The 15,957-nt window shown below is 43.0% G+C and overlaps 1 protein-coding gene across 1 annotated transcript in view; it reads left to right on the top strand.

Moving 5' to 3' along the window:
- LOC128822735 (kinesin-like protein KIF2A) overlaps positions 1-15,957 on the top strand; it is a 229,650-nt gene that overhangs the window by 102,091 nt on the left and 111,602 nt on the right. Inside the window, 7 exon segments of the mRNA XM_054004546.1 lie at positions 2,569-2,703; positions 2,706-2,721; positions 11,393-11,483; positions 11,624-11,687; positions 12,099-12,190; positions 12,483-12,625; positions 13,301-13,505. Of these exon segments, the coding sequence (XP_053860521.1) occupies positions 2,569-2,703; positions 2,706-2,721; positions 11,393-11,483; positions 11,624-11,687; positions 12,099-12,190; positions 12,483-12,625; positions 13,301-13,505 (746 nt within the window).

The following is a 15,957-nucleotide window of genomic DNA, read 5'->3' as shown; positions in this document are numbered from 1 at the left end:
CCAAGATATCCTTGCAGGGCTAGCAGATTATAGACAAACTGGAGACATGTACCTCCTGGAATTGCTGCTCAGGGCTGGGCAGGATACCTTAGGGCATATGAAATGGCACTAAACAATTATTTTTAGGTACTGGAATCACTCCTTAGTAACTTCTTTTCATGTATGATTTGCTTTACAACTTTTTTTCTTACTGCCTGGTGATCAGACTGGAGTCTATATCCCACCCCCCAAAAAAACCATTTAGGTTTTCAACTCCAGTTAAATCCCAGTCTTTCTATGAAGTTCTTTACTTTCATGGGAAATAAAGAACTGCAAATGCATCTGGATTGAAGCCTGTATGAATCCAACACTAAAGTAAGCTGATTTTCATTTTGAAAGATGTTTCTTTCCTCCTCTTTGGTTTTTTTTTAAGCTTAAGGACTCAAAGAACATCACTCTGACTCTGAAACAACACGGGATGCATTTATTATTTTTGTACTGTCAACTACACATTGAGTTATCTGGAGGATATCCAGAGGAACATGGGAGAATTGCATAGGAAAGGGAAAACATATATTGAAGTTAGTATATAGTTAGTTTGGTCTTATTTTTTCCTCTCCATGTTGCTGATTCCCCTCCTTTTTTTTTTTTTTTTTTTGTTTATTACTTTTACTGTTTTCTTATTCCCTGTATTTTTTTTAATTGATCTGAAAGGAATGCATAATCTCAAAAACTGATTGACTGAAACTATTTTTCACAACCTATGTCATAAGGGCATTCAATATACAAGTCTGGTAACAGTTCAATTTCTGTTTTAGCATTGGAGGTTATCTTTAATAAAATATAACTTAGAAATGTGATACATGGGGGGAATGTTACCTTCAACCTGCATTGAAGGTGGAGAAAGTGAAAATACAATAATTGACAGCAAGTTGGTATGAGGCATAAATTAGGTTTCAGAAGTGGGACTTGATTCTGTGCAAATATCTTGTATATTAGTGGTTTGGAGCTATTAAGAATACTTCTGATTTGTTGGTAGGAAGATGAGTGTCTACGTAAAAATGAGGTTCGCACTAAAGTTATTTTGCATTTTTAAGAATAAGCGATAGTAAAAAGGTATTAATGAAATAATCTATGCTGGGGAGGAACCATACAGATAATCTTGTACCCACCTAATGCAGTATTCTGGGAACATTCACTTTAATTTTGAAAGTTCATAAGAAACAATATTTCTCTTGTTACATTTAAAAATTATATAAAGAAATAGAAGACATTAGTGTGTAATACCCTGAAGAGAAAAATATAAATAGTTTTTCCTTTATTATTGCAATAACATGTCAAAAATATTCTCTTTCCCCTTTCATGTTCTGTATTTTGAAATGCTGTAAGGTGTTCAAATAATTTGCTAGAAATCAAGTGTATCAATCAATTTCAGGTAGTCTCACAAACACAGAATTGCCACCAAAATCTTTAGGTGTTCTCAGCACCAGTCATTTTGTGGATTAACTTTGCAGGACGTAGGTCTTCAGACTGGCATTTTAAGATTTTATTTCAGTGACATATATTTAAAACAATTGTTTAAGGGAAAACAGCTTTTGACTGCTTTGACTAAAGTTTTTTCTGAAAAAAATGTACCTTTTTGTAGATCTTTTCACCATTATTCCTTCTTTATTCTCTTTGATTGCTGCAGAATAATTACATTTTCTTTTATTGCAGTGCAGTTGAAAAATTGACTTGAATGCATGTTTCTGTTGGTGTGTAATGTCATGCAATAGTAACCATTTGATCAGCATTTTAACTGATGAAAAGATGTCTACCTGATTGTATAGAGCTACATCAAATTCTTTAACTGCATGCCTTAAGAAATTTTACATAGAAATGCAAGTAGGACACATCAGTGATCCTGACTGTACACAGAAAGGATCATTATTTTTGTGCATCTCATGGATCGCTGGATTCTCTGTTTTGCTGTTATATCTCATACAACAATTAGCAATAAACTGTAGTGCTATGTAGTAATTATAACCTGAGGACTCACTACTAAAATTGTATCTAGATGGCTTTTGTTCATTCCCAGTGAGAGGAAATAGCTTTAGCATGTTCAGCTTTTTCTGCTTACAAGATAATTTAAAGAAAACATTTAACTTTAGATAAATTCTATATTAAAGACTTGAGATTCCAGGAGGAATACAAAAATGAAACTATGTAGAATGAAAACAATTTTTTTTTCTTTTTGAAAGCTGTGAAGATATGTCTATAATTTAAGAGATTTAGGAAAAATAAAAAGACAGAATTTTAAAATGAAGCTATAATGATAGTGCTATCATTAATTATCTTAGTTTTTCTAATCAGCTTTGTACAACCTTTCTTTACCTTCTAGCACCTGGTAAGATAGGACAAATAGACTTGAAAAATGAAATCTCTTACTTAGTAGATTACTATCTAGGTATCAGAAGCCCAAGTCTACTGCAGTGTTGTTGCTTGGAGGAGCTCTGTTATCTGAGACATTATAAGAGTGTAAACAATGAAAATATGTAAAAAACAGTGATGTGTTGCTACTTAAATATATATATTTCATTTATTTTATAGAAACTTTAATGAAAGACCTTGATGTAATAACAATTCCTAGTAAAGATGTTGTGATGGTACATGAACCAAAACAAAAGGTGGATTTAACAAGGTACCTAGAAAACCAAACTTTTTGGTTTGATTATGCCTTTGATGACATGAAATGGTTTACAGGTATGTGTATATGGGGGTTTTTGGGAATCTTTTTTCTCACATATCTTTGATGTCAATAACTGTGGGCTTACCTTGGTCATGGACTTCTATTCTCTCTGTTATCAGATATGTATGTTGCTAACTCCATTCTTTTGACTGTTTACTTTTGGTTTAGCTCTGTTTATCCTGAATCCTGCTCTCAGTTCTCCTTCAAGACTTTTCCAGGCTCTAGTGTGTATTGCTTCCTCAGGAGGCAAACAAATCAGGAGAGGGTGGGAAAAGAGCACAGAGAGAGACCCCGTGGTATTTGGATCTTAATTTTCTCCTTTATTCTTCTGTTTCACTTCCACAGTTGAAACAGAATAATGCACACAACACTTTAAAAATTTTGTTTAGTAGTAACTGTTTACCTTGTACAAGTTGCTAAATGGATTAGATACAGGCAAGGTCAGACACCATAACAGGTCATAATCTTGGTATGTAGTCTAAATATTGTGAATATTTTTGCAAAGAATATTGATATTAGAAAGGAATTTGATTAAGATAATTTTCCTTATGCTTAGAAAGTGCTTCCCATAGCCTTAAGGAGTAGGGACAGAGAATTATCTTAAATCTTGGTTTTAATCCAACAATTAGGAAGTCAAAGTTGGCATCATATCCTGACTGATGTTAGATGTTAACATCTTGTCGGTGGATAAGAGATTTATTAAAAGGCCTTGAAAACGAAAACTTGTGTCATGTTTGATAGAAGTAAAAGGAGAAGTGTAGCAAAAGTAAAAACTTTTTAGTCTGTTAGGTTACACTAATGAAAAAACTTCTAAACAACAAAGCTGTGCCCTTGAAAATGTGTCTCTAATGATTGTCAACTGGTAGCATCTTTTTTTTCTTGATAGTAAAGAGCTGTTGGAGAGTGATCTAACTGGTGAGGTGTGCCTCTGTCACATGGAGATAACATCTTTACATAGAGGAGCAGTTGATCTTTGGCCTTTCCCAGACATCTGTTGTCTTGGCACTGCTCGAACTTCTCCTGGCTTGTAGCTGAGAGGTCACTTCCTGGCTCTCCCTGCCCACTTATTGGGTAGACAGTCAGTGTTGGGGAAGATGAAATAGCAAGGCCCTATAAATATGATGGCCTGGCAAAAGAATCAGAGAATACAGATATCGAGATGAAAACAAGGTTTGAAATACCAAACCTTAATCCCTGAGCATCTCGAAAACAATAATGCAGCCAAGCTGAAAACAATCCCCCCTTCTGATAGATCCTAAGGTCAAATGGAATGTTCTGTATCACCCCCCAATGTGTGGTTCATCCCATACCTGTAACCCTCCCCTGAAGTATCAGGTATCTGTAACCCCATTGGCCCAAGTCCTGTCCCAGCCCACCTTGAAGCCCCCTGATAAGGTGTGGCCGAGGGACCGGACGCTCTCTTTTGGACCCTCCTGCTGGGACGCCCACCTGGCACCCTCTCTCTCTCTCTCTCTCTCCCCCCGCGCTCTCCCTGGGCCTGCCACGAGTTGCGGCTAGCAACTCTAAGCAGGGCCCTTCATCCTTTACAATAAACCATATGCTCTAAAGACCGGGCTTCAGAGATCCTTCGTTACCACCCATCCAAACCGTCCTGGAGTCCAGCAGTCCCCTCAGATTGGCGCCCAACGAGGAAGACCGACCCCCACAGACCGGCAACCCCACGTGTCTGAAGACCTCTTCAGCTTTTCTACCTGTGGGAGACTTCTCCATGGATGGTAACTAAATAACCAGTTGTAGCCTCCTAATCGGTGTTGTGAGCACGGCGTATCGTTGCTGGGCAGCGTGAAAGCCGGAGCTCTATAACTTTGCTGAGGCAATCCTCGAGCACAGGGATTCGTTACAAGGTAGCGAGTACCTGCAGCTCTCGGAGGAATTCACCTGGCAATCCTCGAGCATAGGCAGCCGCTGCTGCGCGGCAGCTACCTAGAGCTCTCTGAGGAACCTCGCCGTGGCACCCTGCCACGTGCACCGAGCACAGGTGAGCACTGCTCTGCACTGCCCGCACTGAAGCTCTGAGTGGAGTCTGGAGGCCCTGAGCACGGAAAGACGTTCCTGAGCGACGCCTGAAACCGGAGCTCTGAGGGGGACCTCAAGCAGAGTCCTGAGCGCCGACTGGAGTGCCTGGCCAGCCCCCCACGTCGGAGTTCTGAGTGAGGACCCTGCCCCTGCGATATCGAGGTGAGCTACACTGGTGTAAAAATGGGACAATCCCACTCTGCCCCTGATCAGGATCTCTATAAGGAACTTAAGCATTCTTTACACTGCAGTAACAGTACTTTACCTAAGCAAGAGCTAAAAAACCTTTTAGAATGGACTCTAGTTAATTTCCCGAATGTGGACCGTTCAGCCGTCTTTACCAGAGACTTTTGGGACTCAGTTGGAAATAGACTCTTTAATGATATTTCACGCCAGGATTTGACTGGCATTCACCTCCTCCCGGCGTGCAGAGCCTTGGTTGAGCTGTTCGCTACACAGCAGAAGCCCGCGGCAGCCGCTCAGCCTGGCCATGCTGTCCCTGAAAATCCCCTCCATGCTGCCGCGAGTCCGCAGCGGGGCACACCCCCCGCCTCCCCCCCGCGCCACGCGGCTGCGGCGCCTGCGGCCCCTCCCCCCGCCCTCGTGATCGCGGTGCCCGTTGCCCCAGCCCCCCCACCGGACCCCGCGGCCCCTCCCCCCGCCCTCGTGATCGCGGCACCCGTTGCTCAAGCCCCCCCCACTGGACCCCACGGCCCCTCCCGCCGCTCCCTCCATCCCCGCACCCCCCCACTCCGCTCACCCCTGCCGCTCCGGTTGCCGCGGTTCGCCCCCCCTGCTCCAGAGCCGTCGTGTCGGGCCCCTCCCCCGCCTCCGCCCCAGTGAGCCCGCCCAGCAATGTGATTGCGGTAACACCCGCTGGTGGCACTGCACCGGCCCCGGCCCCCGCTTCCCCCGCAGCCCCGGCTGTACCCCCCCTCCCCCCCGCGAGTCCCGCCGCTCCCCCAGCCATGTGCTGTGCATCTGTGCCTGCCGCCATCACCGGCCTCCTGCAGAATCACGCGGCCACGTTTCTGCAAGCAGCGCAGGTTCCCCTCGCTGCCGCGGCGCTGGCGCTGCCTGACATCCCGCAGGCATCCGCCGCTTCTTTGCCGCCGGTGCCTTTTGCCGATTCCGGATCTACCGTGCTGACCACAACAGCGTCCTTTGTGCTGCGGGACGGAGCGGTCCAGCCCACCAAGCCGCCCCGTGCCTCCCGCGCTGTGGCTCCCCCACCGTTGTCACCGCCCCCCTCCGACATGCCCACTGCTGTGGTCCCGTGCCTCCCCAACCGCCCGGTCCCTGCCCCAGCCCAGCTTGCAAGCTGCCAGCGGCTGAGCTCCGCGGCACAGACGCCGGCTAGCCCTCCGCGCCCTGTCCCCGCTCCACGGCGATCCCTAGCCAGCCCTCCCGTTCCTGCCACCACTGCGGCTGCGCCGGGGACCGCGGCCACCGCCGGAATCGCGACAGCAGCCCAGCCCTCTGCCCCTGCACCCCCCAGCGCACCCCTGCTTGCGGCGCCGCTGCCGGCTCGGAACGCCGCGGCGCCGCCGCGGCCCGACCCGCCCCCATCGCGCAGTGGCGCTCCGGGGCTCCACGCCGCGGCGCTGCCACCCCCTGCGGGCGGCGATGCCCTGGCGTTCCCTTCTGTGGCCACAGACGCAGTCCCTGCTGCGCTCCCCGAGGCGGCCGCCATGATGCCTCACCATGCGGACCCCATGACCCGCCCCCCCGCATGCGCAGTCCCTGCGACCCTCAGAAGTCCTGCCTCACACCGCGACACCGCCGCCCCCCCACGCCGCCTCCGCCACGCCTTTGATCCAGCCTCCCGGTTCCCACACGCTCCATGCTGCAGTCTACCCCCAGCCGACATCACTGTGCCCTCCCACGCCAGCACCACCGCTCCCAATTCCAGCCGCAGGACACCAGCCCGCGCCGCCAGAACTTCCGGGATCACCGCATCTACAAGTGTCTCCGCCCACACCACCAGCCCAGCCGGAGTCTGCTACAGCCTCATCACAAGTAGCCCCCACTGCAGCGCGCCTCGCACAGCCTCTGGAAACCCCAACGCTACAGCCATCAGCAGCTCCTGCGCAGCCGCAGCCTCCAGCCGCCCTTCACCTGCCTCCATCGCCACTGGGTACCGTGCCTCCTCCCACCGCGTCCCTGCCACTGCCACCGCATCCTGCACCTGACCCAAGCAGGACTGGACTACAACCAAGCACACAAACCGTGCAACGAGAAGGGGGAGGGTTGAATGTGACAGCCACTTTGACAAATACAGGACACATAGACAACTGTATTGCATTTCCAAATGCCAACCCTCTTAATGCTGAAAAGTCATCAGCATCAATCACAAATTCAGAAAATCCCCAGAAAAGTTTTGATAATCTTCAACTGACAGACTGGCAAAAAATCACACATGACATTTGCAAAGAGGAAAGCCTAAACCCTATAGCACTGCCTGTGATATTCAGCCAGCAAGTCGGTGGTCCCAGAACTTGGACAGCTATCCCATCTCATGAGGTGAAAGAATTGCGAAAAGCAATAAAGGACAATGGTATCTCCTCTCCATATTTTAGACAACTGCTGAAAAGTACCCTGAAAGGACATACACTCACACCAAATGACTGTAAAAATCTTGCTGGTATAATTCTTACAGACTCACAGTATATACTATGGGAACTTAAATGGAAGAGACTGCTTACAGGGGTACTAAACACTTATAGACAATGTACTGATGTAGACCTTCGTGCCCTCACCCTGTCTAAGCTAATAGGTGACCCACCGGATGACCAGAATGAAAATCAAGTGAATTTACTCAGAATGGTGTTAGATGACATCAAAAAGATGGCTCGCAAAGCTTTTTTGCAAGTTCAGCCTGCAGGAACTTTTGAAAAAGCCTACAATCTAATTAGTCAAGAGTCATCTGAACCATTCACCTCATTTGTGGACCGGGTGATCCAAGCAGCAGAAAGACAATGCGGTGATGATATAGCCCGTCCAATAGTGATACGGGACATCATTGAAAATAATGCAAACGTGGAATGCAAGAGAGTCATCAAAGCCCTGGGAAAAGAAAGACCTACAGTGCCTGAAATGATTGATGCCTGCAGCAAAATTGGGAGCCCACAGCATGTAGCAACAGTTCGAGTAAATGAACTTGGAGAAACTCTGGGAGAGAAAATTGAAAGGGTTCTTACAGCACAGGTAGCGCAAGCAAAAGCACAGGCAGCACGAGCAGAAGCACGAGACCAAAAACTTACTGAAATCCTAACTGCCTTGCATCTAAGGTCCCAGCAAAGAACGTGAAGCCCGCTGACACCCTCACATCAGCCAGTACTTCCACAAGTACAAACCAATAAGCAAGCATCCAGACCTGAGCTGCGCAGAATCATCAGGAGGAAGTGATCTGCCAGGAACAGCTCAAGAAAAGAATGAAGTTTTATCGTTTGCACGCGTGCATGTTGCTTTTGTTCTTTTGTTTTAGTTCTTGTAGTGAAGCTTTACCTGTAAGTCAATCAAATACAAATGTCTGGGTTGCTTTAGCCAAGTCTTCAGGCTCTGATACCATCTGTCTATCCATCCTGGCTAGACAATTTGTTTGATGGTTGGAGCTTTGCACCCTGGCTAAAGGAACTCTGTAAAGTAGGCTTGATTATTCTGATAGTGATAATTGTAGTTTTAGTAGCAGTACCCTGTATACTTCAGTGTGTGCAGAACATAATGATTAAGACAGTATCTAACATCTTAGTTGTTCATCAGAACGGGGGAGATGTTGGGGAAGATGAAATAGCAAGGCCCTATAAATATGATGGCCTGGCAAAAGAATCAGAGAATACAGATATCGAGATGAAAACAAGGTTTGAAATACCAAACCTTAATCCCTGAGCATCTCGAAAACAATAATGCAGCCAAGCTGAAAACAATCCCCCCTTCTGATAGATCCTAAGGTCAAATGGAATGTTCTGTATCACCCCCCAATGTGTGGTTCATCCCATACCTGTAACCCTCCCCTGAAGTATCAGGTATCTGTAACCCCATTGGCCCAAGTCCTGTCCCAGCCCACCTTGAAGCCCCCTGATAAGGTGTGGCCGAGGGACCGGACGCTCTCTCTTGGACCCTCCGGCTGGGACGCCCACCTGGCACCCTCTCTCTCTCTCTCTCTCTCCCCCCCCTGCTCTCCCTGGGCCTGCCACGAGTTGCGGCTAGCAACTCTAAGCAGGGCCCTTCATCCTTTACAATAAACCATATGCTCTAAAGACCGGGCTTCAGAGATCCTTCGTTACCACCCATCCAAACCGTCCTGGAGTCCAGCAGTCCCGGCAAGTCAGTATCCCTTAGGACTTTCCAGCACAAGAGGGGGAGGAAAGTGACTCAGATTCAAGAATACTTGGCTAGAGATGCAGTGAAACAACACTGGAGGCTGGAGGAGAGAGAGAGAGGGAGAATGCTTTTACCTGATAACTTATTACCCCATTAGCAGGCCATCATGCCCATGGAAATCCCTTGGACACATATATCATGGCACATGTCATGGAACACCTGGCTGTTTCTAGTTGCTTCATTATGAGTGTTTGAGACATTTCTCAGAAGGGCTCAAAGGGGCCTACACCCCATGTCCTTCCTTTGTCTCAAGTTTTGCTTTTCTGTCTAGCCTTTTCCTTACAGCCTCTTGCAATAGTTTTCCTCCCCCTTAAGAACCAGTTCCTGTAATCTCCCTCCTTCATGTTGTCTTTGTGAGCATAGTGTTTCAATGTGAGGGATGTTTTTGACATACAATGTTATTATGCTTTTGTACTGAGTTTCTTCAGTAAAATTTTTATTACATGCATAATAAATTAATAGTAATATGGGAAAATATTGAAAGATGTTTGTATTCATACTGAAACAATAAATCTCTAGTCTGTATAGCAGTACAGACTTTTTTTTCCTCCCTCATATGGCACAATAATGATTATCACATGAAGGATAATCTACTTCAAGGACTCCTGTAGTAACACAATTGTGAAGAAGATAGGTGTCATGTTCTGCTCTAACCAGAACTACCAGGGTCACAATGGAGAAAAAAAAAAAAGTAGGACAAGTTACTTCAGTTTTCTTCAATATGCTAAAATTTCTCATATTTCTATACTGAAAAATGTTCTCAAGAAATGTACTACTCTTTATTTTCTTATTATTACTTTACTTAGGCTGTATTTTAAGTATTTTTGAATCCATGATCTGCAACACTGAGTTGCAAGGTTTTTTTTAGTATTAAAAAACTTAAATGACTTTTGAATTTTAAAGGAGAATCAGAGTTTATATTTCTGATAGCTCAAAATTGCAAATAAAGGTTCTACTAGAAGGAGAGTTTGACTGTTTTGACATGGTACTATTTGGAGTTGTATAATGCTTTACAAAAATTTTCTAGACATGTTTCTATTTTGCCTTATTTTAAAATACATATAATTAAGTCCATTTTTTATAAATCAGCAAAATAAATAATTTCAAATGCAATTAAGCAGAGATAATGGAATGTGCTTCTTAGGTGGATAGGTTTACTGAAACTGATTTGGGACAAAAGAAAAAGGTATATACTTGGAGGTATATACTTTTTTGAGGACAAAACAAAAGGTATATACTTGGAGGATGCAAAAAAGAAAGACTAAGGCTGATCAGGAATCATTTGGTGTATTTTTGATGAAAACTGATGATTGGATTAAACATAGATTTTTGCATAACTCTTGGTTGCTGAATGTCTTAATCTTACTCATATTATTTTTGTAAGTGACATGTTTGTTCCAAAGTGGAATGAAAGGAGGTTGTAACGCCTCAGTGTTTCTGTTAACAATCATTCTTGTTTCTGTCACTAAACATACATTATTTGTAAACACCTGGGAAAAGTTTAGAAAGAGAGACTCTTGCCTCCATCACTTGGTGGAGGTAACCACCATAAGGTTATCTTTTGCTTTTGGAGATTTTCATGAAGTAATGGTGATAAGGAGCTGAATTGGGAGCAATAGCTACATTTATTTAAGTAAAAATTAATTCTCTAAAATAGAAAAATTATATATTTGACACATCAAATAATGCTTAAGGGATAACTGGATTTTTCCATTCTGATGAGCCTGGGTAGATGTTTTATTGAGCCTTGTCTCAGTGTAACTATGTTCTCAAAATATTAAGACATGCAATGTGGTTTTGACCACTTGTATTCTGAACTTAATATTGGAAGCTAATTTAGGGAGCAAAAACTATAGTGGATTTTTTGTATTGGCAAAATCTAAGCATTTAACTGCTGCACTGTCCTACTTCTGCATCTTATAATTGTACCTTCTTTAGGGAGCTCCAAACTCCATGTAGCAAACTGTGCCATGTTGCAACACTAAAACAAGAAAATTCTTTTTCTTGGGGTTTGAAGAAAAATAAATTTTTTGTAAAATAAATGGGAAACACTTTGTAGCTTTTCTCTAATTGTTTAGGATATTTCAATGCCCTAGAGCTGGTAGCCTCTTTAGTTCAGGAATTAATGTGCAGATGTCCTTTGGCCTCTCAAAGTTCAGAACCAGTTTTGTCACTTCTGGCATTAAAATTTATAGTGTCTTTGTGGTAGTGTTGGTTTTTAAAAGTAATTAAATCTCTTAAATACTGTTGTTTTTTACATTTAAGGTTTACAGCTCGACCATTAGTAGAGACCATATTTGAAAGGGGAATGGCCACTTGCTTTGCATATGGACAAACAGGCAGTGGAAAAACCCATGTAAGTATTTCCTCTACATGTCGGCAATATACTTCTTTTTGTGTATTATACACTTCAATAAATTCTAATAAGTAACAAATATGTAAGTCACAGTTCTGTGATCTTTATCGTGTATTTTTGGTCTTTGTTTTTTAATTTAGACTATGGGTGGTGACTTTTCAGCAAAGAACCAAGATTGTTCTAAAGGAATATATGCACTTGCAGGTGAGACTTTATTGTTCTGTTGGCTTTTTGCAAATTAGCTGAGGTCAATACATTTCTACTTCCTGTTGTACAAACATAAGGGTCTACATATTTTGCATTGCAGTGGAGCTTTGGTAACATAAAAAGTAGTTTCTAGGTGTGTAGTTTTCACACGGTAAGGTAAATATTTACAGATAACTTAAGAAATGTAAGAAATATAAATGATGATTGAGTTTACAATTTTTGAGTCTTCTGCATCTTCCAACGTAATGTGGCAGTTTAAACTGCAGTGTTTCTTAATTGATTGACTTGATTGACTGTTACACTTGTAAAGTATGAGATGCTGTAAAATAGACTGCTATGTATTAATGAGTCTTCACTAAATGAAAATATATAACTACGTTTCTTTTTATTTTGTAAATGTATTCACAGCTAGAGATGTCTTTTTAATGCTAAAGAAGCCAAATTATAACAAGTTAGAACTTCAAGTATATGCAACATTTTTTGAGATCTATAGTGGTAAGGTAAGTACCTGATTTTTTTCTGAGGAAGGTGGAATTTCTCTTTCACAAACAAGATTGTGAGCTTGTCACATAAAAGATTTTTTCCATTTTGTACTAAAAGCTTTATTTCAAATAATTCTTTATACTTCCCTTCCAATCATAGGTTGGAAGGGATCACAGTGGGTCATCTGGTCCAAGCTCCCTGCTCAAGCAGGATTGTGCATGGAATGCTTTGCATATTTTGATATGACATTTGAAGCAAAAATGTCTTTTAAAGCTCCTCTTTAACTGTTATGTTCCCCTCCTCCACAAGGTTTTTGACTTGTTGAACAGGAAGACAAAATTAAGAGTGTTAGAAGATGGTAAACAGCAAGTCCAGGTGGTGGGATCACAGGAATGGTAAGTCAAATGTGTTGAAGATGTTCTTAAGCTTATTGAAATAGGCAACAGCTGCAGGTATCTCCCATAGCTTTCACCAATTTTTAATTGTAAATTAAAGAATTGCAACAATTTTTTTTTTGTCTCTTCATAGTGATGGCTTTTTAATATGCAGTGGTATTTTTGATAATGTTGGCTGCAAGTAAGGAACCTGCCTATCTTTTATATATAGTTTTGAGTTTTTCAGCCAGAGAGAAATATGAACTGATTTTTCTACAGGATGTGAATTGCATGCATTATATAACCAGTTTGCTGACGTAAACTCATATCATTTATAATCTGGAATACTGCTAGATTCTTCAGTTCTAAAAGGTCTTGATATGTAGTGACAAAAGTATAAAAGCTGGGGTTTTGTTAAGATCCAGCTTTATTGTTTTTAAAATTAGCCTTGTAATAGACTGCTGACTGATTAGATAAAAGTACCACATGCAGCATTTTGCGTATAAACTCTGATAGTCTGAAATCTTTGGAGATCTGTTTATTCTTGCTTTTAAGAGAGTAGTAAAATGCTACTAATCTTCCCTTTCTGTTTGAAGAATTGGAAAAATAGGTATAATTATACTGTGTGCATCAAATTATATGGGTAAACATAGGACTGTGCCCTGAAAAAACTAATGTTCTGAGGGTAATGTGTTTAACATATATGGTCCTTTGCCTGTTCATATGTCCTTCTTTTCTTTCCTTTTGTTAAAGGACATCCGGTCAGACATCTGCAAATGCACACTCATCTCGAAGCCATGCAGTGTTTCAGATTATTCTCAGAAGGAAAGGGAAATTGCATGGTAAATTTTCTCTGATTGATTTGGCTGGCAATGAAAGAGGAGCAGATACTTCTAGTGCAGATAGGCAGACTCGACTGGAAGGTGCGGAAATTAACAAGAGCCTTTTAGCACTCAAGGTAACTGAAATGTTTCCATTGCCTTTGAGTATGTGAAAGCCTTCCACATATAATAGCAATGACTACTGGAATTAGTGGTTCTGCAGGCTTTGCTTCTCTACATTGTTTACTGATGTGACATGTAAAATATAATCTTGTTTTTCCTTTAAATACCTGAAAAAACACTTGGTAATTACCAAGTAGAAACATTGCAGAAACATTGTGCTATTGATTTTCATGTACTTAAAAAAAAAAACAACAAACAAAATCTCCAGTAGTTGAATTTGAACACTTTTTTTTTAATATACACTTAATATGGGGGGAGAGATAACTTACTTTTTTACTCAAGGTCTGAAATACTAACTGGAAATATACTTACTGATCTCAGTTGTTTTTTTTTTTAATTAAGAAAATTTTTTTAAAAAATATACCTTTTGTAGTGGTTTAACCTCAGCTAGAAACTAAGTACCATGCAGCTGCTCACTCAATCCCCTCACCCCTTCCCCAGTGGGATGGGAAGGAGTATCTGAAATAAGGTAAAACCCATGGGTTTCGATAAGAACAGCTTAATAATTGAACTAAAGTAAAAGATAATAACAATAATAATAATTGTATTGAAAAGGAGAGAGAGAGACAGAGAGAAATAAACCCCAAGAGAAACAAGTGATGCACAATACAGTTCCTCGCCACGCTCACTGATGCCCAGCCCATCCCCCAGCAGCTATCAGCCCGTCCTGACCAACTTCCCCCAGTTTATATACTGTGAATATGGTATAGTATGGAATATCCCTTTGGCCAGTTCTGGTCAGCTGTCCTGGCCATGCTCCCTCACAGCTTCTTGGGCAGCTTCTCCCTGGCAAAGGCCCTTGACTCAAGGTAAGCACTGCTCAACAACAACCAAAACATTAGTGTGTTATCAGCATTATTCTCACACCGAATCCAAAACACAGCACTACAAGCTACTAAGAAGAAAATGAACTCTATATTAGCAAAACCAGGACAGTCTCCACCCCTTATTCCATACCATTTACATCATGCCAGGTCCCACACTTTCCAATACCCCATCACCTTTCCTATTTTTTGATAGATATACACACAGATATCATTCCCTTAGTCTATGGACCATCCCTGTAAAAGTCTGTTGAGTTCATTTAGTCCATGACCTTGGGCTTTGTCTGTCATAGCAGTCCTTCAGGACAGGAAAGACGGTGTGTGGTACTGGATTGTTGCAGTTGAAGCCAGATCAATCTTGGATAGTTATTAACATAATACAATTTAATTCATTGGTTATTCTTACCCAAAATCAAATCCCCTTGAGGCACACACCAGATTTGCCCATCCTCCCGCATTACCCACCAAGTGCACCCAGGTCCTTGAGCAAAAGCAGTCCCACGGATTAATTTACCTTTGCCTGAGGCAGGAATTACCCAGACTGTTTTCCCCAGCATATTTTTAATGTGCACAGGAATTCTATCCCCTTTTAAAGCACTTAACAGTTTTGATTGGGCAGGGCCAGCCTGATTGGCAGATCCTGTGTTGTTGACTAGGCAGATGGCCTTTGCTAAATGTATAGCCCAGTGTCTGAAGGTTCCACCACAAATTCCCCTCAATGTAGTCTTTAACAGTCCATTACATTGTTTGATCTTTACAGAGGCTTATATATTGGTGGTACCAATATCGAGAATGGGACATGCCCTGGCTTGTCTGGCCCTGCTGCTGGACCAAATAGCAGCAACTGTGGTGTTTCACCCCAGAGACACTTTTGGCTAGCTTGATGTTGCAGCTGGGCGCATAGAGACAAGTTCAGGCAAGCTGGAGCTCAGGTGGAGGTAGGATGGAGCTTCCTCTCGCAGAGGTCTGCTCCTCAGGTTTCCCGCTGCTGGAGAAGCTTTAAGGCTATGGTGAAGGAAAGGAGTCGGTTCTGATGGAGGGTTTAATCCAGAGCTTTTATTCTGGCCCGCAGGCCTCTGAATGTAGCAACAGCTCCAAGCAGAACTCCCCTGCAGGCCTCTGAATCCAGTCACTGCTCCATCAGAACTCTCCGACCACGTGGTTCCCCTCTCTTTTACCTGTGGGAGGGGAGGGGGGAAGGGATAGGGAGCCCACCAACCAGGTATGGGAGAGGAGGTCTCTGGGGACAAAGGACACCTGGATGGCCCAATGCCCCCTGGGGGTGGAGGGCATCTTTTGAATCTGCCCAATCACTCGACGCCCTTTCTGGAATTCCAGGAGTGACAGACAGTGCTGGCAGGGGTCAGGGTGGGGAAAGGAGGAGTCATTGACACACCTGGGAGGACACCTTCAGGAGAGGAACCAGGGTTCAGGGGTAAACCATGAAATCACACCGCAACAGAGGCTGGTGCATAATAGGGAATATGATACACCTACTCAGTTCCATGTTCTTTGGCACAAGCGTCTATGAGGTTGTTTCAAAAATGGCTTCCATTGTCAGATTCTGTGCATCTGAGGTTAT

Source organism: Vidua macroura (assembly GCF_024509145.1).
Source record: "Vidua macroura isolate BioBank_ID:100142 chromosome W unlocalized genomic scaffold, ASM2450914v1 whyW_random_scaffold_38, whole genome shotgun sequence".
In the NCBI taxonomy this organism is placed as follows: Eukaryota; Metazoa; Chordata; class Aves; order Passeriformes; family Viduidae; genus Vidua; species Vidua macroura.
This window is presented reverse-complemented; position numbering and strand designations above follow the sequence as displayed.